At 38.8% G+C, this 23448-nt stretch overlaps 2 protein-coding genes across 10 annotated transcripts in view; both read left to right on the top strand.

Annotated features, from left to right (window-relative positions):
• Window positions 1-23448, top strand: part of FAM172A (family with sequence similarity 172 member A) — a 424698-nt gene that overhangs the window by 283722 nt on the left and 117528 nt on the right. Inside the window, exon 10 of one of the 9 annotated variants that reach the window (XM_053202906.1) lies at window positions 10828-10970. The exons of 7 other annotated variants lie outside the window; for them this stretch is intronic. In XM_053202906.1, the coding sequence (XP_053058881.1) occupies window positions 10828-10835 (8 nt within the window). In that variant the 3' untranslated portion in view covers window positions 10836-10970. Of the gene's footprint in view, window positions 1-4; window positions 9780-10827; window positions 10971-23448 lie in introns of those variants that run through there. One more of the 9 variants, XM_027038003.2, reaches the window with a different exon arrangement.
• On the top strand, window positions 12810-18982 carry POU5F2 (POU domain class 5, transcription factor 2). The gene has a single exon (XM_015065323.3). The coding sequence runs from the start codon at window positions 15318-15320 to the stop codon at window positions 16329-16331; it is 1014 nt and encodes a 337-aa protein (XP_014920809.1). The 5' UTR covers window positions 12810-15317; the 3' UTR covers window positions 16332-18982.

Here is a 23448-nt window from a genome sequence, read left to right as displayed (position 1 = left end):
AGAGTTCTTTAAAAATGTTGAACAAGTGGTATGACATGATCAAAATGGGATTTTGAAGAAGATTAATTTAATAAATGGATAAAAGAAAGAAGCACGAACCTGGAGGCAGCAGACTTAGCCGGCCATGACGATAACGCTAGTAGAGGCAGATGGGGTGAACTGGATTGGTGGCAATTGGAACAGACAGGAAAGGAGAGAGATGACAAATATGACTCGGGAAGAATCTGCACTCCCTGTTGGCAAATAGATTGCACATGGAGGCTCAGTGAGAGGGAGAAGACAACAGTAAGCTAGAATGAGAAGTAACTGGGATAATGAAAACATTACCAAAATATAGAGTTGCTGGAGGAGGAAATCACTTAAGGGCAAGAGAGGATGAAACTATTCTATGGCCTACTTGATTGAGGTGATGGCACTTGAGGGACGGCAGGAAGTTCAAATGGAAATAACCAAAGCTTGTTGCTGTACCTTGGAAACACCTAAAATTCTCCAAGCCCAAGTTAATAATGGATATCTAGACTCTGCATTCAATTTAGTGAAGTCTTTTTTTCCCTCATCTTTCTAATTTATAAAGGTTTTCTTAAGCGATATTGTTTTTATTGTTTGACTAAAGTCTGTGGTCATCACAGTGAAATTGCCTGTAAAAATACATACTCATTTAAGACGGTATTTTTCCTTCATTGCTGAATATGTTTCCCTTTACAAAAAAATAGATCTGTTGTTCATAGTAGATTCATTTTATCACTGTTATTTATCTGTGAATATATATGTATTTGAAAAACAGGTACAATAAAATTTTTAAGTTGTATTTAACACATCCATGGTCATTATTATCAGTACAGTCATGTTGTTTTTATTTTTCTTTTGAAAACAAACATTACACTTGACAACTCCACACTTAGAAGTTGGCAGTGTTGTACCTTATACTTAAAATGAAGTCTGACTTTTCACTTATCATATAGGGAATGGTGAATATTTGAAGGGTCTTGAATATCTGTCAACAGACTATTTGCCCCACCCCTATTAGTGGTGTTTCCTACTAGTAAAATCAGCCAGTTAAAAACACTGTTATTCAAGAAATTACATAACAGGTTAGTAGGACCTATGTTTATCGTTTATTGTATAGCCCACATTCTCGTTGTTTGTATGTCTGTTATGAAATGGCAACAGCAAGTATCCACCTCACTTATCTTGTAGAAATGTTGTAAGAATAATTTGTGTAGTATCCGGAGGGACATTTTGAGTTCATCAGAAAGAAAGCCCTGTAAAAACCTAATGTGGTACTGTATATTCTCATTCGTCATTTTAGAATTTAAGGCTATCATTTTAAAACTATTATTATTTTAATCATATGGGAATGAAAAAGCATTTGCAGACATATTGTCCCTTCCTTTCCCATCTCTAATTCTAATCTTAAACAACAAATAACTTAGTTGTTCATATTTTCGTTTGTGCTCTGTGACCCTGATAAGGGTCACAAAATATTTCACAGAAACCAGAGTCACAGAAAGATAGAAAATACAGGATGAAAGCAACTGTGCTCCCTACGTGCCTCTCTGGGTGTGTGTGTTCAGTCGGCACACCTTCATTCAGCAAACACTTACTGCAGTCTAGACGTTGTTCCAGGTGCCAAGGGGGTAGCAATGAATGACAACAAATAAAGGTCCCTTACAGAGCTTGCATTCTAGTAGGGGAGACAAATAGTAAACAAGATAAATGAGGAAAACATGTAGCATGCTAGATAGTGGCAATTGGTAGGAGAAATATAAAGCAGGAAGAGAGGACTTGAAGTATGTGGAGGTGGAGGCCAGAGAAGGCCTCACGGAGAAGATGACATTTCTGGGACATTCCTTCTAGTCCTGCGCTCCAGCCACTTCCCACTGATAAAGACAGTACTGGCCCATCTGACTTTAGAGATCCTTCCTAAATTCCAGGCTACCTACTGAGCTCAAAATTCTGTACCCTTATTCCCTCCCAGCATTCTCTTGTTCTGGGTCCTTGAAAACCTCAACTTCTCATCAGATCTATTTTATGAGTTCTCTAAGATTTCTGGTAACCATAAAGCATAGGAATGAGCAAGTTATTAAGGTACTCCACTCTTCCTTGAGCTACACATATAGAAAAGTGTAACATTTATATGGTGCCCTGGTTTTCACAGGCAAGGTTGCTTATGTCCAGGGGTGAAGGGACAGAGCCACTTCCAGGAGACCTGCAGGGTAAAAGGATCAGTATTTTGACACACCTGTGGTCACTCTGCACCAGGTTCACAAGGATGGCAGGCTCTGCCTCCTCACAGCTTCATTTTTCCACCTACTGTGAAGGAAATACCTGAAGCTAGATTCACTAAAGCTGTGTAGTCTAGAGATGTGATGCCTGTCAACTTATTTCCTCCCAGAACTTGTATCCATCTCATTTTTCCTTGTCCTTGTCTGTCATAGCTTGAGACAGGCCTTTCTCTAATATTTCATTTTATCTAGAACACTTGATATAAATCAGGGCACCTCAAAATTGGAAAGATAATAGCATAAATATTAAAAAAAGAAAAAGGAAAAAAGAGAACCATAGTAGATGTCTTAGGGGTTAAGAATTAAACTTGAAAACTTACTATATTTAGATGACCTCATCTTGGTTCTGGATGTAGAAGGAGGCTGTTGATGACACATGCCTGTCAAGCCCCATTCCCCCTCCAGAACTGAAAGTGGAAAATTAGTAATTTCTAGGTATATTTGAATTGTAGAAAACCTGCTAACATAACCCTAATTTTACTTTGCTTAAATAGTCCAGATTAACTCTTTACAGTGATTGAACTTACTGAATATTTGCTAAATATTTACTTCAGTTTACAGCTGAAAACATATCTTTAGGAAATGACATGAAAGAGTTGTATCTCTTCTTTGTTAGTGAATAATCACTTGCTTCTAAAGATAGCAATGAAAAATCAACAGTAATTGCTTCTAGATGTGGTGTCATTCAGAATGTGTAGACAAGTTGAGTTGTCTAATATGTTTTTAGACACAGCTCAAATTAATTAGGTAATTGAAAATCTATACTTGCCTTGTAAACAGAACTTAAAATTCAAGGCATATTCTCATCTATGATATTGTACCACTATTTGACTATGTGTACTGCTCAAGAACTGTAGCATTCCTCTTCCCATTCAAAGGATATACATTCTAATCCTTTTAAGTGATGTTTTCATTAACTAAATAGCACTTTTCAGGCAGTTTTTGTTCATTACTGTAGAATTGGCCTTGTAGCTGTTATTCATCAGTTAGTTTCCCTATTCATTGTTCTATGCTACCTTATAATTATTAGTTAATGTAAGGGATGAGTATTCTAAAAGTTGACCACCAGAAATTCTTGTGTTTTCAGTGAATCATTCATTATAATTAGCTAGCATCAGGAATTCTGGGGAAATAACTGATTAGAGAATCATTTAGAATGACCTATCTAAATATGTGATATTTATGTAGATCACTAGTATTTTCCCTGATTATATATACTTAATCAGATCCAATATTTTCCTCTGCTTTTTATTCATTCAGTTTTCCAGTAATCACAGAGAATATAACTAGTTGCACTTCAAAAATCTCACTTAAAAAAAATTAAAAATAGCCACCATGTTTTTTACAGCTTTCTGAACCAATTTGCGAGAAATCCTTCAAAGAATTTGGCAGTAAAGGTGACAACTCTCCTTTTACTGAGCTAACTCTTCCTTTTAAAGATAAAAAAAAAATTAAACTATTTTTGGAATGCTTTAGGATAAATAACCAAATAATATGAATTTGTATTTGTACTTGAAAATTATACATTTTGAGTTAATTTGTAAGAGCGATTACATTTACTGTCCCGATAGCACTGTCTCATGGCTCTTAATGCTGTGTCCCTGATTGTTGGAAAAGTAAGTCAGTGCCAGTAGTACCTAAGACAGAAATGTTCACCCTTCTTACCGTATATTAAGTATTGCTCTCCCTTCCCATGGCTGTCTGTGCTTCACTTGTCCTCTATTTCTCCTTCCCTCTGTCACTTCGGTCTGGGTCACTGCTCTTGATGGTTCCCTCTGTGTCTGTATTCTGACCTCTGACTCTCTGTCTCTCATCTGGCTTAGTCTCTGTGTCTGATTCTTTCCTTACAGTTTTTGGCTTCTGTGTCTTCAGTCCCCCCACCTAGACTCTCTGTCTGCAGCCTGTGGCATCACATCTCCCCCAGCCCACCGTCTCTGCCCGCCCCTCCCTGCCTGACCTGTGTGGTTTGCCTGGGTCCACGGCCCGTCACTCCTCTTTGTGCACTTTGTGCCTCCCTCAAGCCACAAGGTCTCTGCCCTTAGCCACACATTCTGTGTCTGCTTCCATCTGCACCCACCCTGCCCGCTCTGTGTGTCTTGTCAGAGACGGACATCAAGTCACCAGTGACAAATCTGCTGACAAAATTACCCGGAACACAGAACTCTTCAGAAAAACTGTATTGCTTTCTAAAAGTGATCAGAAACATCTAAAATATAAATTCATTAGTACCAAGGTGAAAATTCAAAGTGAACATTAGGTACCATAGGCAGGCCAGATATTTTCAGTGTATAAAATACCAAGATGTTCTAAGTTCGTTATCAGTACTTTAAAAGAAGTCATAGTATTTTTTTAAGTTTTTGTTTCATCATATTTTTTAAAAGATAGCCCTTTTTTAGAGGAAAATAGTTCTATTTAATGATAAATTTTGAGAGATAATTTGATGAGTGAGTTTAGTTTTTAGGTACTAGAATTGATTTAACAGATACATGATGTCTAAATATTCCTTGAGAATTGGTATGGAATTTCTGTCCATATTGTTTATTAATATCCTTTCACTCATACGGATCTCACCCCAAGTATTCAATATGTTATGCCAATAAATAAAGAAATTTTATGCCAGCTAGTGTATAGATATTTTGAATAATCTCATGACACACACAATCCTTGACAGAATTCAGTTGTATTACATAATTTCTTAATTTCTAAAATACTTAGAAGTTACTTGTTGAAAATTTGGGCAAAGAAACATAAACATCATTTTAAGCTTTGTATAGCAAAGATCTCTATATATGAGACTCTTGTAAGAGACCTTAAATTAAAAATTGCTAATAGTCGACTAAATTCAGTATTGGCTTAGAGATTCTTCTAGTTTTAGCAAATACTTGAGGTATGTTTAGAAAGCAAATATGAATTATTTCAGATTTTTACTTTTATTTCCTTTTAGTAAATTGCCTTCAAAAAATTTTAGTGTTTCTTCCCATTTTAATTTATGTGGCAAAGTAGCCATACCTTTCCTGCTTAGTTTCCACAAGGAAAATGATTAAGCTTTGAAAAAGAGATGGTTGACTTAAGGCCACAAATACAAGTGATTAAATATAACCAATATTTGGGGCACCTGGGTGGCTCAGTCAGGTAAGCATCTGACTTCAGCTCAGGGCATGATCTCACGGTTCATGGGTTGGAGCCCCATGTTGGGCTGTGCGCTGACAACTCAGAACCTGGAGCCTGCTTTGGATTCTGTATCTCCCTCTCTCTCTGCCCCTCCTCTGTGCTCTGTCTCCCTCTGTCTCTCAAAACTAAATAAACTTTAAAAAAAAATTTAAAAATAAACATAACCAATATTTGAGAAACATTAGTGAGAAATGGTGGGAAAGCTACTTGTGGAATTAGATGATATGCAGTTTGAATTTTATAGTGAAAGTACAGTCTTCTATAACCATTGTAGTTCCAATTTTTGCAGCACCAATATGGAAGAACAGTCTCTCAGAGTTACTTCGTTTTGCTTTTCTTCAGAAATAACATCAAGCATATAAAATCAACATATGTGGCAAAGCCCAAATTTCAGAAAACCCAAATTTAGTTATTTTTACCAATTAATAATTTCTAATTAATTAGTTTCCCCTAAGATTAGAGTCTAACTTCCTGTCTTTCCACAAACTTGAGTTATTCTTGGTTGTTTTGAGGCAAGAAACTAACTGTAAATATTTGTTCCTTAATTCCATAAAGATTTATTGAGCACTTAATATGTACTAGGCACTAGTCTAGACTAACAGTGTAAAGATTGATAGATGTGCCTCTTGCCCCTCAAGGAGTTTGTGGTCTCCTAGCAAAAAGTCTTCTGTTTATTGCAAAGATTCTCTTTGTTCCTAAATAGAGAGCGTTCATTGAAATATATGGAGTGGGGAGGAAAGTTAAGGACATATGGTAAACTCCTTCAGGACCCAAGAGTAATTCTTAGTTCCCTGACATCCTCCTTTATTGACTGGTACCCCACTGCCACGTAAGAGTTAGCGCATCTTCTGAAACTGTCCACCTTCCTTCCATGCTATTGTGAGATCCTGACTTTTTACTTCAGATACCTGTTTCAAATGAATATATTACTTGTCATTTCAAACTCTTTAATGGTAGTAAGTCACCACTTATGAGTAAAAGCTTTGGATTTGTCATGACTGTGGGTAGTTTGTATTCTCCCAAATATGTAGGAGAATTAATTGTATAATATGATCAGATGAAGATTTATAATCACACTGCCTATTAAATAGGGATAACACTAGTACCATCGCATCGGGTTATGGTCAGAATTAAGTGAAACCATCCATATAGGACTGTTAAAATTCCTGGCATATAGTTGAGGCTCAGTAAATGTAATCATTCTTCACTTTACATGGTCCCAAATACCCAAATTTCAGTTACCATAGTTTAGTTAAATAACGCGAAATTCCCCCCCCACACACACACACAAAAAAAAAACCAAGGTTCACATTTCAGTTACCCCAATGTATTAACTGGGAATGATTGCATTCAGTACAAATCTCTATGTAAATAACAGAAGCACATCGTGATCAGCAGCCAGTCACATCACTTCTTTCTAATTTTTCACTGGCCACTGTATATCTGTTATTCAGTTTATGCACAGATAGCACTATCTTCCATTTTATAAAAATAGATGACCAAAAGAGACCTGGCCAACAAAGATGAAAGTGCAGCAAAGAAATGGAATGCAGGAAGTAAAATTGTAAAGTGTTTGTGACGAAAAAGATGAAGATGTCCCAGAGAGAGTGACGCTAGCAAAAAACACTCCACATGAAATGAATGCTGAGAGGTATTTCACGACATTGGAAGTGCGAAGGATAAAATGCTGGAAGCTGATCCAAACTTAGGAGTATGAAAATTAGCCAAGGCATAGAAAAGATTTGCTTGAACTCTATCATAAGTTCTATGAGGAGAAGGCAAGCACTGTTCAAACAACTTTGGTAAGGTTTTTACCAAGAAATAGAACATTTTCATTCTCAGTGTTTCTAATGTTTTAAATTCTTTTTAACATTTATTTATTTTTGAGAGAGCGAGACAGAGCACAAGTAGAGGAGGGGACACAGAATCCAAAGCAGGCTCCATGCTCTGCACTGTCAGCACAGAGCCTGATGTGGGGCCCTAACTCACATACCGCAAGATCATGACCTAAGCTGAGGTCAGACGCTTAACTGACTGAGCCACCCAGGTGCCTCTGTTTCTAATGCTTTAAATTACAGTGTACTAAATACAGTTGTTTTTACCATTTTTTTTAATTCCCCTACTTGCTTTTTGCTGGCCACAGGTGGATTTTTATGTTTTGACAAAAAAAAAAAAATTTTTAAGGTCATGGAACAACCATAGTTTTTCCCGTTGATTGTCATGATAACGGTGCATGGTTTCAACTTACATGGTCATTTTTTATAGTCATTTTATACTGTGCAGAGCAAGGACTTCCTATAGTTATTATTATTAGAAATTGTTTTATCCAGCAAGTCAAGTTCTACAGTTTTAGAGAAATTGTTCAGTTTTTTTCAATATTGAGAATTTAAAAATTTCTGTCATTTCTCTCCTGCTTGCATCTTTGTGTTTTCTAGACTAAGTCCTGATTCCAGTCATGTCTTTTCACAGCGTTAACTCTTAGAGCCTCCCCATGCATCTTCTCTTGAAATACAGTATTTATCCTCAGTTTGCCTGTTCTTTAGTATTCAACCTCATTTCTTCATTGTCCTTAATCTACTAAAATTCCACGCTGACCCTTTTCCCTTTCATTCTTCTTGCTAATGTCCTGTTCTTCCACACTCCCTGAAAGACGCTTGGTTCTTTAATAAATTGTTTTTCTTTCAGAATGACACCTGCCCTAGAACATATCCCTGTGAGAAACTTCTTTAAATTCATTGGTTTCTTCCTTATGTTTCATCTACATTCCTGTCAATCATAGAAGACAAATGTCTTTCTTGAATTTAAATTATTACAAGAAATTCTGTGTAAGCAAAATGTAAAATTCTAGCTGGAAGTTAACCAAGTTAACACTTGGAAATGATGCCATGATTGGCAACAAAATAAAAATTAAAAATAAATGCTGTGCATTTTCACTATATACCTTTTTATACTTCTGGAGCCATGTGAATGTAGAGTTGGACATTCCAAAAAACCGTTAAATTTTCATTAAATACATAATGATAATTGAAATCTTGCTTCCAGTTCTCCATTCACACATAACTGCTTTGACATAATTGCTTCCTAGAGTTCTGAGGCTTTCAGAAGATGAAACCTTCATCTGCCTGATGTTATGTGCACACACCTAGAATGGAGAACAGGCTACTGAGAGCTGCAGTGAACTCTAGAGAAATAAATGTGGGTTTGGGCATGATTGTTCTGCTCAGAAGAGACGTTGATAGCCTGGTTGGTTCTCTTTAAGACCTTTGGAATCATAGTGAGATGACTTTGAGGAGGATTCAGGTAATAACTTGACTTACTACCTCACTGTCTGAAACCAGGGACTTTGTCAGGTTTAAAATGCTAAAAGGAGTTTTTAATTTATATATTTAGATAGAGTTACTGTGTTGGAACTTAAAATTTTAAGTCTGGTACTACCTCTTTTCCGTGGTCGTTATTGCATTTCATGTTACTGAACATAAGTGTTCATTTTTCCAGAAAAGATATAAGTGTCTCTGTTAGGTCTGCTTTAGTTCATAGTTTCCTAAGGAGATTCCAGGGAAATTCAGAGACACCAAATATTGCGATGGTAATGGCACCAAGATCAATTAATTTGGAATTTCTTTAACAAAGAAAAAAAAATACAGTGCCTAAAAGAATTATCTCCTATAAACAGAAATTCTCCTCTACTTCTCATTTACTTCTCTGAGGCCATGTCACCTCCTGAATTACTGGTTTCATTGGTCATAAGTTGTCATTTCTGTTAGGTGTATTTTACTACTCAATATAATGGAATATTTTTCATTAAACAAGTTGTGTGTCTCTTGCTCTACAGTGTAAGGAGAGTACAAATTTGAATGCAGAAGAACAGTGACTAGACTAATCAATGCAAGAACATCCTTAAAGCTTTTCTTGTGTAACAAGGGCAAACTCAGCTAAAAAGTTTGTTTAAATCCCACTTGACATAACAAGAACCTTTACACTTTATCTATCTGTGACTATCTGTGAATATACCTGACTCATCACCAGAGTGCCTTTCAACTCAGCCCTGCTCAGCTCAGTTGCTCTTCCTGCCTTATATAGATAGACATTTAAAATTCTTTGAGGCTTCTGGTGAAGGCTGTAGAGTTTTTATATTTAATATTATTTTATAGCACAGGAAGTTCATAGTTCATGAACACTGCAGCTCTACAAAATATAATGGAAGGATTTTTCCCCATATACGCAAAACCACTTTGTAGCCTCTGGCTATGTGGTTGTTTTACATCTGTGTCATGAACTTTTACTTCTAAGCAGCAATTATATCACAGCAGAGTCATTTTTTTTTAATAACAAAAAGAAGTAACAACAACAACAAAAAAAGCCCTTCATAATCTGAATCTGAAAGTAAGATAATGAAGAGATTCTATGTCGGTAGTCCTACTACATTCTAGTTTTTCTCTACATATTTTATGAGTAAAGCGTTTGGCCATCAGTGGCTGTCCTTTCGCCCTGTTCTTGTCTTCTACTCTCTCCTGTGCCGAACAGTGCTATTAATCTATTTTACGCATTTATTTCTTTTTTAACATTTTTATTTTTTAACGTTTATTTATTTTTGAGAGACAGAGAGAGAGTACAAGCAGGGGAGGGGCAGAGAAAGAGAGAGAGAGAGAGAGAGAGAGAATCCAAAGCAGACTCCAGGCTCTGAGCTGTCAGCACGGAGCCTAAGGCGGGGCTCCCACAAACGGTGAAATCATGACCTGAGCCAGACGCAAAACTGACTAAGCCACTCAGGTGCCTCACAACTTCAGTATTATTCTGTGCACTTTACCTGCAGGTACACTTATGTCTTAATTGCTTAATTTATCTTTGATGCCTCACTTTGTCTTAATGCACTTTTTTACTTAAAAATCCACACGAAGGTTTAACGGTTTAATCATTTCCATGTATTTTGAGGTAGTTTTCAATGAACTAAATTGTTGTAAGGTGTGGTGTTGACTCTCACTGGAAGTTGCGAGGCATCTTTCCTTACTATCCTCAGTTGCCACAGTTTTCCTGGATGCCTGACTTTACTTCCTAGACCCAGAGAGAAACAAACCTCCGAGTGCTTGGATCTTGTCTCCTACCTTTGCCTTTTGTCCTGCTCCTTGACTAATGTGGTTCTTGGGGACCTACACCTGCCCTTCAGGTGAACAGTGCCTTTACACCCTGATGCATGGTCAGTGCTAGGTTATTAGGACACCTGCCGAGTGGAGGAAACTCTGAAAATAGCACCATCCAATCTGCCTTACCCTCTCTGCCTGACTTGTTCATCATTCTTAGATCTCCCAGTCTACTCTGTTGATTTAATTACATTCAAAATGTTTGTTTTGTTTTGGTTTTGTTCCTCTGCTAGAGAAATGACGTTTCTCATATATTCTTGAACAAAGCCCTCTCCTCTGTCTGGAGCATGAGCAGCTTTGGGAGAGGTGTTATTTGGACAGATGAGGAAGCGAAGATCACCTTCCTAGCCAATAAGATAACTGATCAGCAGGATAGTGTAAGTGAAAGCCGGATCTCCTTCACATCCAGGTGTCTTTATGCACATACCATACTGAGAACACTGTGGATAGCTCATGCATTAGCACATGCTTTGGCCCATAAGTACAAAAAGAATGGTGTCTATAATGTCCATAGGAGATATCATATCTCCTAGGTGGGGAGGTAAGACATGAAACTCCAGCTAACTTTTAAGGCTGCCAATTTATCTAAATGGAAATGCAGTAAGTTCGGGGCCAAGGGAGACCACTGTGGTCCCCAGTGTATGGGCAAAACTTCCCAAAGGGATGAAACTTGAAGCAAGCCCTATAAGAATGTTTATTATTAACTTTGCCTCAACGATTTCCTGCTTCTTACCATTAGTGGATCTTGGCAGCCGGTTTTGCTGTCTTAGAATAGAGAATACTTACGGAGAGCCTAATAATACAAATCCTGGTGCTTTGTGCATTTCTGCTTAAAAACCAACTTCTCTTAACTCCCAAGATCCTAATAATAGAAAATGGTTAACTTCTCTTTGAGCAAATGTAGCTGTCCTGTTCTCCTGACAGTTTTTCTTCTTCCCCATTTAGATTATAAATACACAGGAGCCTGGGACCATGTGTTTCTTATCCTTACTTTGTAATTCCCTATGGATAAGACTGGCCCGCTTCGTACATTGTAATCTAATCACTCACTAAGAGGTCTCTGTATTTGTTGAAGGTGATGGATTAGCCTTTCAAGCGCCCCAGCCCAAGCATTACTGGTTGTCTTGGGCATACCCATCACCTGCCTTCTTCTGATCTCTGTTTTGTCTTCCAACCAAATATGCTCCTGTTTGTTGTTTTTTTTCCCCCTGATCACTCCATTTCCCTAGCATATTAAATATACTTTTATGGAGATGTCAAGACTTCTCTTAAGAATATGGGCTTTTATTTGTGGCGGCCCACATGCATTAACGGGAGATAGGCATGTTGGCTGATGAAATCTGCCCAAGTACAGAGAAAGCCTTAGTTGAAAGCACCCAAGTTAATTTTAAAACCCATCAAGTTAATATAGCTTTACTTTTTCATTTAGGAAATGTTTTTAGCTACTATGTTTTCACTCGTTTAATATAATCTTTCCTCAAATTTACTTGAATTCACTTTTTTTTTCCAGTTCACTAAAAATATTTTTCTCCAGCTATTGTTTTTAGACAACTAATGAACCTTTTCTCTGTGGTTCTCTCCTGCAAATGGGCTGGTTTCAATATGTGGGTTTTAATTTATATAATTGCTGTCTCTTATTCCTCTTTGTGATCCACTTTCCATTCTGTTTAGCAGACACTGGTTGCTTTGTAATTTTGAAAAAGGAATAGCATGCGTGTATACCTGGAAAGATAACAGCAAAATTATTCTTAAGTGAAATGTTGTATCTTGTAAACTATTTTTGGTAGACTGTCATCTTGAAACCTAACTTAAAGCAAATATGGATGTCTTCTCATCATTAATGCTACACCGATTCATTTCTTTAACATTAAAGAGGTATTGATTAGCTTCCTCCTCTGTGCCAGATACACTTTCAGGTGGTGAGGATCTCGCATTGAACTAGACAGACAAGGACCTTGCTCTTTACCAGCATACGTTCTAGCCGAGGCTACAGTTGAGATGCAGACAGCAATCACATACAAAGATGGCAGTTGACTTCCCAACTCTTTTTCCCTTTACCATTGCTTCAAGGTCACATCTATGACCTTGTTACCTGTAGTGTTGTGTTAAATTTAGTCTCACGGTACTACTACCCCCAATCTCATGTTTAAGGGCCTTGTTCTAGTACAAGAGAGAAAGAATAGAGATGCTCCTGAGAGGAGCATTTAGTCTGGAACTAAATGTGCTTTACTCTCAGAATTGTAAAGGTGAGAATTCATTCACTCATTCAGCAAACACTTATTAAACAGTGTATCAGTCAGGGTTCTATTATGTTCCAGGCTTTTATAACACCTACATGCCCTTAAGTACCTCACACTCTAGATGGAGGGTGAGAGACATAAAATAAAAATTACTGATAAATGTTATAATAAAAACATACATATATCAAGGGGAGCACTACAAAAGCAGGAACTAACTCTACGCGAGAGTAGGTTTCACCATCAGGTCACTTCTAAACTGCATCTTAAATTTTTTTTAATGTTTTATTTTTTGAGAGACAAAGACACACCGTGGGCAGGGGAGGGGCAGAGAGAGAAGGAGACACAGAATCCAAAGCAGGCTCCAGGCTCTGAGCTGTCAGCATGGAGCCTGATGCAGGGCTCAAACTCACAAGCACGAGATCATGACTTGAGCCGAAGTTGGACGCTCAACCAACTGAGCCACCCAGGCACCCCACTTCTAAACTGCATCTTAAAGGTGGCTGGAAATAGAGCATGCTTCATTTATTCAGGGAATGTTTACTGAGCACCTTCTATGAGCCAGGCACAGTTGTAGGCACCATAGACACTGCAGTGAACTGGACAAAGTCCCTGTTCTCTTTGCAGCAGAGAAACCTACAATAAGCATATGACAAATAATTATATATTAGGTAGTGATGCCTATTAATACCACAAAACAAAGCTTTAATAAGGGGAACAGAGAGTGATAACGGTTACTATTTTAGATAGGATAGTCAGAGAAGGCCTCTAATGAGATGACATTTGAGCAGAATCCTGAATGAATGAGACCAAAAAGCAAAGGGAAGCCATTTCAGACAGAAGGGCCAGCATGAGTAAAGGTATAATAGTTGTGAAAAGTGTAACATCTTTAGTGCAAAGTGAGATATTCTCACTGAGCAAGATGGAATGCAAGCAGGGAGAGTGTGGTAGATGAGGCTGGGAAAGAAGGAAGAGAGGGAGGGAGGAAGAAATGGGAAAGGTCAAGAACAGTTTCTGGGTCTAAGCTTGGGTGACTGAGTGGGTGATAAAGCCATCAGCCAACTCGGGGACCCCTGGAGGAGAGGCAGTTTTAGGAATGCAAATAATGAATTTGATTTGGGGCAGTGGGAAATACAGAATTGGATATTAGGAGTCAGGGCTAAAATACAAATTTGGCTCTTACCAGCATGTCATGGAAATTTAAAAAGAAGGAGCAAGAAGAGTAGTCAACCTTGTCAGATACTGCAGAGAATTTTAATAGGATGAGAATTTTTAAAAGGCCATCAGATTTGACATTTGGAAGGTTGGCAATAACTTCAAGAAGGCCAATTTCAGTAGATGTCGATAGGGCAAAGCCACATCATGGTTCAGTTAGAAAGTGAAAGGGTAAGAGGCTGGGATTGTCCAGCCAAGGTGACTGTCTTCTCCCTTCCCAAAGCTCTTCCTTGGAAGCTTTGAACCTGAGGTCAGATCTTCTCCCACTCCTTCCTTAACTTTCTTCACATAAAGCCTAGTACTGGATGCTTGAGATGGGGACATGATGGAGGGACAAATATTCTCAGATCCTTGGGTCTCTGATGGGAAAGGGGCCAGGGATAGGGGAGCCTGATGTTGGTGAAGCAGGTATTAAAGGGAGCATCTTCAGTGGGGAACAGCAGGTCGGGCCTGTTCTGAGACCTGTCTCCAGAGGGGGAGAAAGATGAAACATATAAGTCTCTGTTGTATGTGGAAACCGGACCAGGAAGCTGAGGTAGGCTGCAGAGCAAAGGCTCTGGGGGGCTGGTGGGGGGAAACATGAATAATTAGTCAAGAAACTCAGCCCCGGTGAGAGAGTACAATGACAAAGCGTGAGGGCTGGGAGTAGAAGCTGACAGTTAACTGACAGACACTAGAAGAAATTTAGGGAGGGATGCTTAGGTTTCTTAGAGCACAGGAACTGAAGATGGGCAGGGAAGGCTATTGGCAGTGCTTGTGACCACAATGATAGCAGTGAGGGGATGGTTAATGAATTTAGGAATGGTCCCAGCAATACCTGGTATATAGATGTTCAACAAATATTTGTGAAGCCAAAAGGGGTCGTTCCTCCACAGATAATGTGGAGGAAAAGGATTCGATACTGGAGTTCTGAAGAGCTGTTAGAAAATGCCTAGGTTCCCTTCAGGGAGAGGATGGAGGCAGTGACTGAGATCCCAGACCTCTTAAAAGTACAAAGCCAGAGAGAGAGAGGCCTATACCACGGAGGGAGTTAGAAGCATAGACCAGGGTGGGAAACCCACTCGTTTAATCCTGCAGACCCAAGGGATTACCGGTAGGTCTACTAGATTTCCTCACCCCTGCCCAAATACACCCCTGGCCTGTTTCTCTCACCTGCACCTCCATCTCTGCCCACTAGGGGGCGGGGCTCGAGGGCAAGGCTGGCGGCTGTTCCAAAGCCTCGAGGACCATCAGTTCCTACCAGACTCCCTGCTCCGGTGCCGTCTTACCCCATGGCGGGACCCAGGCCCTCATACTTCTCCCCACTGCCAGGCAGTGGTAGGGGCGGGCCCAGAGGACCGGTGCCGGTGCGGGTTGACACTCCGGTCTGGTTGACCGCCCAGGCGGCTCCGAGCATGCTGATGGTCCAGCCGGGAATCCAGCAGGGGGTCAGCCCAGGCCCTGAGGTGTGGGAGATGCCCCTGGGTCCCCTGCCATACAAATTCCGGGGCGGGATGGCACCCTGCACGCCCGGGGTCGGAACTGGCAAGGTGGGAGCCTGGTTCCCGAGCCCCTCAGAGGGCACCTTCCCCAGGCCCTACATCGTCCTGCAGTGCATCCCAAGGTTGGCACTGCCAGAGGACGTCTCAGCCATAGAGAAAGAGATGGAGCAGCTGGCCAAGGAGCTGAGGCGAAAGAGAATGGCCCTGGGGTACTCACAGGCCGACGTGGCGTTCGCAGTGGGGGCTCTCTTTGGAAAGGTTCTTAGCCAGACAACCGTCTGCCGCTTTGAGGCCCAGCAGCTCAGCATCGCCAACATGTGGAAGTTGGGACTGCTGATGAAAATGTGGCTGGAGGAAGTGGACACCAAGAACTTTATGGGTGTATGCAAAATAGAGATGATCCTGCAGCAGGCTCGGAAGCGAAGACAGGAAAGCAGGGAGCGACGCATCGTAAACTATCTGGAGAAACTCTTCTTGCAGTGCCCGAAGCCCACACCCCAGCAAATCAGCCGCATCGCTGGGCAGCTCCGGCTACAGAAGGAACTGGTCCGAGTTTGGTTCTATAATCGGAACAAGATGGGTGGTCAGCCAACCATTGATTTCTCCCCACAGGAGGATGTGGGGGCAGGGGGGTGGCCTCCTTTCCCAGGGGGGCCGGTATGCTTTCCTCTGGCATCAGGGCCCCATTTTGGTTCCCCCTGCTATGAAGAGCCCTATTTTATACACTTCACCCCTTACCCTGTGGAGGGGACCCACCTCTCTGCCCCAGCCACCCCTCTTGGCTACTCCAGGCTTTCAAACTGAGGGGCCCGCCCTTCTGGGCAGAGCTGAACTGGGGAAATGGGTGATGCCTGAGGTTCATTTCAGGGCTGTTAACATTAAGAGCTCCATTAACTGTCTAAAGAGGTTAATACTTAAGGGATGGTTTGGGAGTTGTTTAGGAAATTCAGGGGAGGGAAGTTGAAGTTTATTATTCCAGTGTTTTTACCTAGCATTGACTTTAAGGTACATTACGTATATGGTTTAGGATATTTTGTTTCTCTCTTTCTTTGTTATTAATTGAAAATTACTTGTGTCTGTTATTCCTTGTGATTATCAGTAAACATCGGATTTTTTTCCTTATAAACACACCATTGGGTGAAAAATTCAAACACAGAAGATTATTTCAGTATACCTTTTTTTTTTTTTTTAATCAAAACCAAGCAGAACTTTATGTAAAAATAAACATAGAGTCCAAGATAATAGTAACCTCTGGGGGAAGGTTTGAGGTTGGGGTACAGAAAGAGTATACAAAACCTACCCAAGGGACCATGCTGAAATACAAGTGTTTTCTTGTGCTCCTCCCTTTCTTGAAAGATGCTTTTTTTTTTTCCTCCTATTCACCTTTTCATTTAGAGTGCTCAGTTTCAGGTGGAGGTCTCAATCCAGATCTCCACCTTATGGAATCGCACTGGTTTATCCACAGTCCTGCCCAGGTCATTGTGTTTGGAACCCCTTTCTTACTGAGGTTGGCAAGATGGACAACACTTGCTCAGCCTCAGCTCCAGCTTACTTCTCTGGTTCTCAGCTCCATTTGGTTTATTACCTGGCTGTTTTCCTTACTTTCTTTTGAACTCAGATATGCATCTTAGAGAATATCTGTGATGGTTGAGTCAACATTCCTGGTTTTTGTGATGGTATATCTTATACCACTTTTCCAATCTCTCCTATGAAATTGGTCTTTTCTAGTTTTCTCCTTCTACATTGGTAAATTTTGATCGTCATATACTAAACAGACATACCTGCATGTAATATTTATTGCTTTCTGATTCCATCACTGAATATTATATATGAGTTTGTCTTCTTAATTACTAATCTTGTCAGTTTTTTCTTTCTCCGTTTTTTCCCCTTAATCAGTTCTTACAAAATATTTATCTATAGGTATTTTTCAAAGACCAAGTATTTGTAAAAATGTTTATCTTATTTACTGCTGTTTTTATTTTATTTTATAATTAATTAACTTTTAACTTTTATTTCTATTAATTGCTTTTTTCTAGTTTTCTCTGATTTCTCCCAATGTATATTTTTCTCTTGTCAGTGTTTGAAGATAAAACGCTGATGATACATAGAGGTTTGTGAAGATAGAGACAAACTTTAGATTCAATAGATGACTAATCACTCATTCTTGGACTCTCCCAGTAAAAGTCACAGAGCACCAGTCTCATTTCTTCCTTTTCCCAGACAGCCCTTCTGGACAACCTTGAAAGGGAGATGTTTCTGCAGAGGGCCAGGTAGTATTTAATGCTGGGATGAACAACTGTGGTTGTGTCAACATTCAGCTCCTAAAAGATATGAGGAGGCTCTCTCTCACCCAGGCTGCTTCTTGAATTCTGTAGCCCCTGCATATTTGGAGAATTGGTAATAGGCTTTTGATCTCGGGAACAGCTCCAAGGACCTGCATCAGCACCTGCACAGCTGCGTCTTGCACACAGCTTCTGCACCTCTGGTTAGGCAAGCACCACGTTGTGTCATTGATCAGCCTTCACATAACTTAAAATGCGATTTTTCCATCACTGGTCCTCTTGACTTGACTATGTAAAGAGAAAAGGCTGGACCTTAGGGAAACTTTGATCTTTAAAGGATTTCAGGTTTTTCAAAGATTTAAGATTATGGGTAGAAACCTTAATAATAAAACCCCCCAAAACTGAGAATTGAATTGCCCTTAGAATTGGGAGAAAACCAACAATGTGGTGTCAGTGCTGAACAGTATCAAATATACAGAGATCAAAGTAACATAAAATCAAGTCAGATATACCATGTCGCTAGCAAAGGTGTCAGTGATACTAGAGTGAAAACATTTTCAGTGGAATGGTTGGCAGAGGCAAAAGTCAAACAGTAGTCCAGAGTCTCCGTATTTACCAGATTTCCCCTAATGTCAATTAGAAACACGAATTCCAGCCACTCAATAAGATCTTCACCGTCATTCCGAAATATTTCTTTTATCAAATGTTTCCTTTATCTCATGTTTTCTTTAGACAAGGCAAGTATTCTTAACCTGAAGACGTCGAACCCCTTTACAGTACAGGCAGAATAGTGTGTTTGTACATGTGTGCATCTTTAAAGATGGTGATGATAGCTTTTATCACATTCTCAAAGGAGACGTAGCTCTTTGTAGATCTACGGTTTCAGAATTTTAGAAATACATTCCCTTTGGCCACCTTACTCTCAAGAGTTTTCCCTTGACCCAATACCAGTCTAACAGGTAATTCCTGGTTTTCTTTGAATCTGTATATTCTGGATATCTCTAGCTCAGCGTAGAATAGAGGACCTGAACCACTTCTTACATAAGTCTTTCAAATTCAGCCAAATACTCTATTAATTTTTGCCTTTATTGTTCTTATACTTTCATCAGTCTTTGACACTTTAATGAGTTTCCTATCATAAAGAACAATTTCTCTTGTTCCTAGAATCTTTCCTATCTATTGTTTCCTATCATAAAGAACAATTTCTCTTGTTCCTAGAATCTTTCCTATCTGTTGTCTAAGAAAACTTGAAGTGTTAAGATATGCTCCCTTATTCCAAAACATTGTTCTTGAAATATCATCTAAATGTTTTCTATAATTTCATATTTTTCAAGTATACATACTATACATCTTTGCCTATTATACTAAAACTACATCAGGAGATTTATTTTTCATTGTAGCCACTTCTGTTTATAGCTTTCTTCTAGAAATCGTCTTGCTTACTAAACAGTATTCGTTTCCTTGGCAGAATCTATTTTTTTTTAGGGTACAAAATTGTATTATCTATGTAAAACAGTGTTTTGAAAGTGAAAACTACAATGCCCTCCAATAAAATCCTAGTGGAATATGAGAGTATTTCTTGACAAGGTGGTTGTAAATGGAAAGAATAAAACTTAGGAAAATAAAATTTTGAAGAAGAGAGTCAGGGTGTCCTTGTCCTACCAAATATTATGAAACTACAATAAACAGTATGGTGGTGGTTACAGACAAAACTAACAAACAATTATTTGACTATTCCATTTTGTGGGAGTGTGAATTGAGGCAACCTTCATGAAAGGCTATTGGATAATTCATATGGGAAGTTTTAAAATGTGATTTTTCTTTGGACAATCATTTCAACTTTAATGAATTTTTATAAGAAAAAATTGTATGTGTGTGCAAAAATTTAGTGATGAGGGTGGTCATTAAAGCATTTTTTTAACAACAAAAAGTTAGAAACACCCTAAATGTTCAACAAAGGCTAAGTAAATCAAAAGGACCACCATATATGGTAAAAATTGTATTATAGAGTTACAGTTTTCACAAAATTCAGAATAGATTGTTGAGTGAGGCAAAACAGTTTATTAAGCTTTATGATACTTTTTATTTTTTAAGGAAAAGGTGTGTTACATATAGAAATATATACATAAGTAACTATCGTTGGTGATTTTATAAAATTGTTCTGCTATATGTATTATACAATAAAAATATTTAAGAAACATTTCTAAAGGAAGGTGCTAGGAAATCTAGAGTTCCTAAAAGTATTCATTCTTCAGTCTTTTTTTATCTATAAAATGGTAATTTTTAATTATAAGGCAATTTTATTTCAAAATATTAAATTTGGCCTTTTCATTTTTAGTCAGATCTGTAGTTTCTTTAAAAAGAAAGGCAGTTCTCTAAACGGAGGAGTATTGGGATATATCAGAGACACATTGCTAAAAATTAGTTTTTTCCTTTAAATCAGATGCCCATTAATGTTAAAGAGCTGTAGTATAGCTTAGTGAGTGAAGACACCTGCCATATGTCTGTTTTCCTGCACAACATGGTAATTTACAATTACAATCAGTGTGTTTATATACCTCAGTGGTGTTAACCCATATTTAGAATATAATATAAGCCCAAATCATCTTCATGTTTCTGAATGTTTACTTTTCAATTTTAAAAACCATTTCAAAGTATCAAAATCCTGTTTTTATCACAGTAGAATCCTCCTTGCTTGTCGTATTTGAAGAAACCAAATGAATATAAATAAGATCCATAGACTTCTAGGTTTGAAGGCAGGGTCAGTTCCTGTGATTACAACCCCAGGTGAAAGGTGAACTGTCATGAAATGAATCTACCCCTATACCCAGTAAAATCCTTAACGCAAAGCATTAGCATAATCACAGTTACACCAGTGAATAGAAACGTTACCAGACGATCTTGAAGAGACTGTGTTGTTTACGTCCGGGGCTATCTTCAGAAGACAGTGCAGCACATCAGTGTGTTGGGCTGCTGCCCTGCCACCTCACTTTTAGCTCGGAACTCTGCTGTGAATTCTGCTACAGACAAAATTAGCTACTTTGGCATTGAACTTGGGCTTTTTAGACTTGCATCCCCCAGTTTCCAACAAAATGATGAAGTACCAACCAACTTCACTTATTACTGTTGACTCTGCTACTGACTGCCTGCCAAAGACTAGGGTTGGAAAAGGAAGAATTGAGGCCTTCCTGAGAATTCACTACATTTTGGATTCAATATTCGTTTCTAAAACTGTACAACCTGTTATATCTCTTCTTTTTCTCCAAAAGAGTAACTGCATTGTTTAATAATTAGTCGTCTTCTTCCCCCCAGGATGTATGGTGTAGAACTCCTTTTAGTTGTTGGTGCAATGGCCAGGGCAGTGTATAAGATGCTTTAAGTTGATTTATTATCTTAGAATGGATGATTATGTTCCTAGAACAGCTGTAAAACTTTGACTATTATTGACTGAGTAGTGGGCAAATCTTAATATATACCTTTTTGTTAAAGGAGAGTTTGGTTCAGTATACCATGTCTTAGTTTGCCAGGGCTGCTGTAACAAGTACTCCAGCTTGGGGAGCTTAAAGAACAGAAATTTATTTTTTCATGGTTTGGAGTCTAGAAGGCTGTGATCAAGATGTGAGCAAGGTTGGTTCCTTCTGAGGGCTATGAGAGAAGGATCTGTATCAGGCTTGTAGATGCCCGCCTTCACCCTGTGTCTTCACATTATCTTCCTTGTGTAGCTACCTGTGTCCTAATTTCCTCCTCTTATAAAGACTCCAATCATTGGATTATGCACTTGGATTATGCATTGGATTAAGACCTCATTTTAACTTAATTATCTCGGTAAATATCTCCAAATAAAGTCTAGGGTACTGGGAGTTAGGACTTCAATGTATGAATGTTTGTGGGGAAACAATTCAGCTCATAGCACCAGCCCAATTAAAATTTCAACTAGATTTAATTATTTTCTTCTGTATTCATTCAGCAAATATTAATTGAATGCCCTATATAACAAGTAGTGTCCTAGGTGCTAAGATGCAATGGTGACCAAAAATAGGCCCATCGTAACTCTCAAGGAGCTTAAAGTATGGTTAGGCATGGACGTTAAGCAAATAAACATGTGATTGCAACTTGTAATAAATACCATGGGGTTATCAGATATTGGGGGAAGGTCTTCATTTAGATTTTATTTATAGTCTTTTTATAGTATGTATTGTCTCTGATAATACCAGTGTTAACAAATATTCTAAACCAGAGGGACCTACCTGCACTGGGAGTGTGGACCTATAACCAAGCCATAGTTAGGGACACAAGCATTCCCAGATTAAAATCCCAGCTCAGTAACCTACAGTCTCTAAGTGAGTTATTTCTTTCAGCTCCTTTTTCTCATGTGTAAAATATGTCTAGCAATCCACAGGGTGAGAGATTTGATAAAAGCATAAAATAGGGTAATATAGAAAGAACCCCCTAGGACTTCCCTTTAATACAGTAGGCACTCAATAATTTTTCCCTCCATTGTGTTTCCACTCTACTTGTCTGTGCTTTATTTATAGCTCATAAGTCATTCCTTTGCATTCCTAGGAACTTTCACATAGTGGGTGCTCAACAATTAATAGCCAAAACTGAATAAATGAGAAAACAGAAAAAGTAGAAACAGTAATCTCAGTTGCCAGAAACCTTACTATCTGATATTAGGAAACAACTTTCAAAATTGTAGTAACTGGAAAATAGTCATAAAGTCCATTTCCTCAGTTCTCAAATGACAACTAGGTAAAGGAACAGATGATAGTTTTGACTTGAAGGGTATAGATGAAGGCTTTTTGAAAACCCATACAGTGTTAAGTCACTGAAAGGAATGGTCTCTGAACTCGTTTCTAGCCTGTAATAATTGTATGAATCTCCACAAATAAGAACAATGCATCACAGACTGAATATGGGAGCTAGGAGGAGACAGACTCTAGGAATGGACCGAATAGGGTGACACTGATCTTCCTACTATGATTCCCATTTAACCTCTCTATTCTGATATACTGTGGCTCTTCCAAATGTAGCCCAATCCTGCCTTTATACATACTATAAAATGTTCACACCCTCTAGCTTTTTGGTTCAAAACCTACTGTATTCATTTGCTAGGGCTGCCGTAACAAAGCACCACAAACTGGGTGGCTTAAAGAACAGAAATGTATTGTCTCACAGTTCTGAAGATCCAAAGCCCAAGATGAAGGTGGGGGCAGGATTGGTTCTTTCTGAGGGCTGTGAGGGAAAATCTGTTTCAGACCTCTCTCCTCAGCTTGTATGTGGCCATCTTCTGTTTCTTGTCTCTTCATAACATCTTCCCTCTGTGCATGTCTCTGTGTCCAATTTTCCTGTTTGTATAAGGACACCAGTCAGATGGGATTAGGGCCCACCCTAATAATGTCATTTAATTTAATCACCTCTGTAAAGGCCCTGTCTTCAAATAAGGTCACATTCCGAGATACTGGGGTTAAGACTTCAAAATACACATTTCAACAGGACACAATTCAACCCATAACACCCACCACTCCTGATATAGAGAAAATGTAAGTGTGAGATGTGGGGGAGGTATAGGAAGGCAAAGAGACTTGTTTATTTTTTTCTACAAAAGAGTTAAATAAGAGGTGGCGTGATAGAAAGGG

Source organism: Acinonyx jubatus, chromosome A1 (assembly GCF_027475565.1).
Source record: "Acinonyx jubatus isolate Ajub_Pintada_27869175 chromosome A1, VMU_Ajub_asm_v1.0, whole genome shotgun sequence".
Classification (NCBI taxonomy): Eukaryota; Metazoa; Chordata; class Mammalia; order Carnivora; family Felidae; genus Acinonyx; species Acinonyx jubatus.
This window is presented reverse-complemented; position numbering and strand designations above follow the sequence as displayed.

What these genes read in the sequence shown, in the direction of transcription:
- POU5F2 (XM_015065323.3), top strand. Translation starts at nt 15,318, where the DNA reads ATGGCGGGACCCAGGCCCTCATACTTCTCCCCACTGCCAGGCAGTGGT.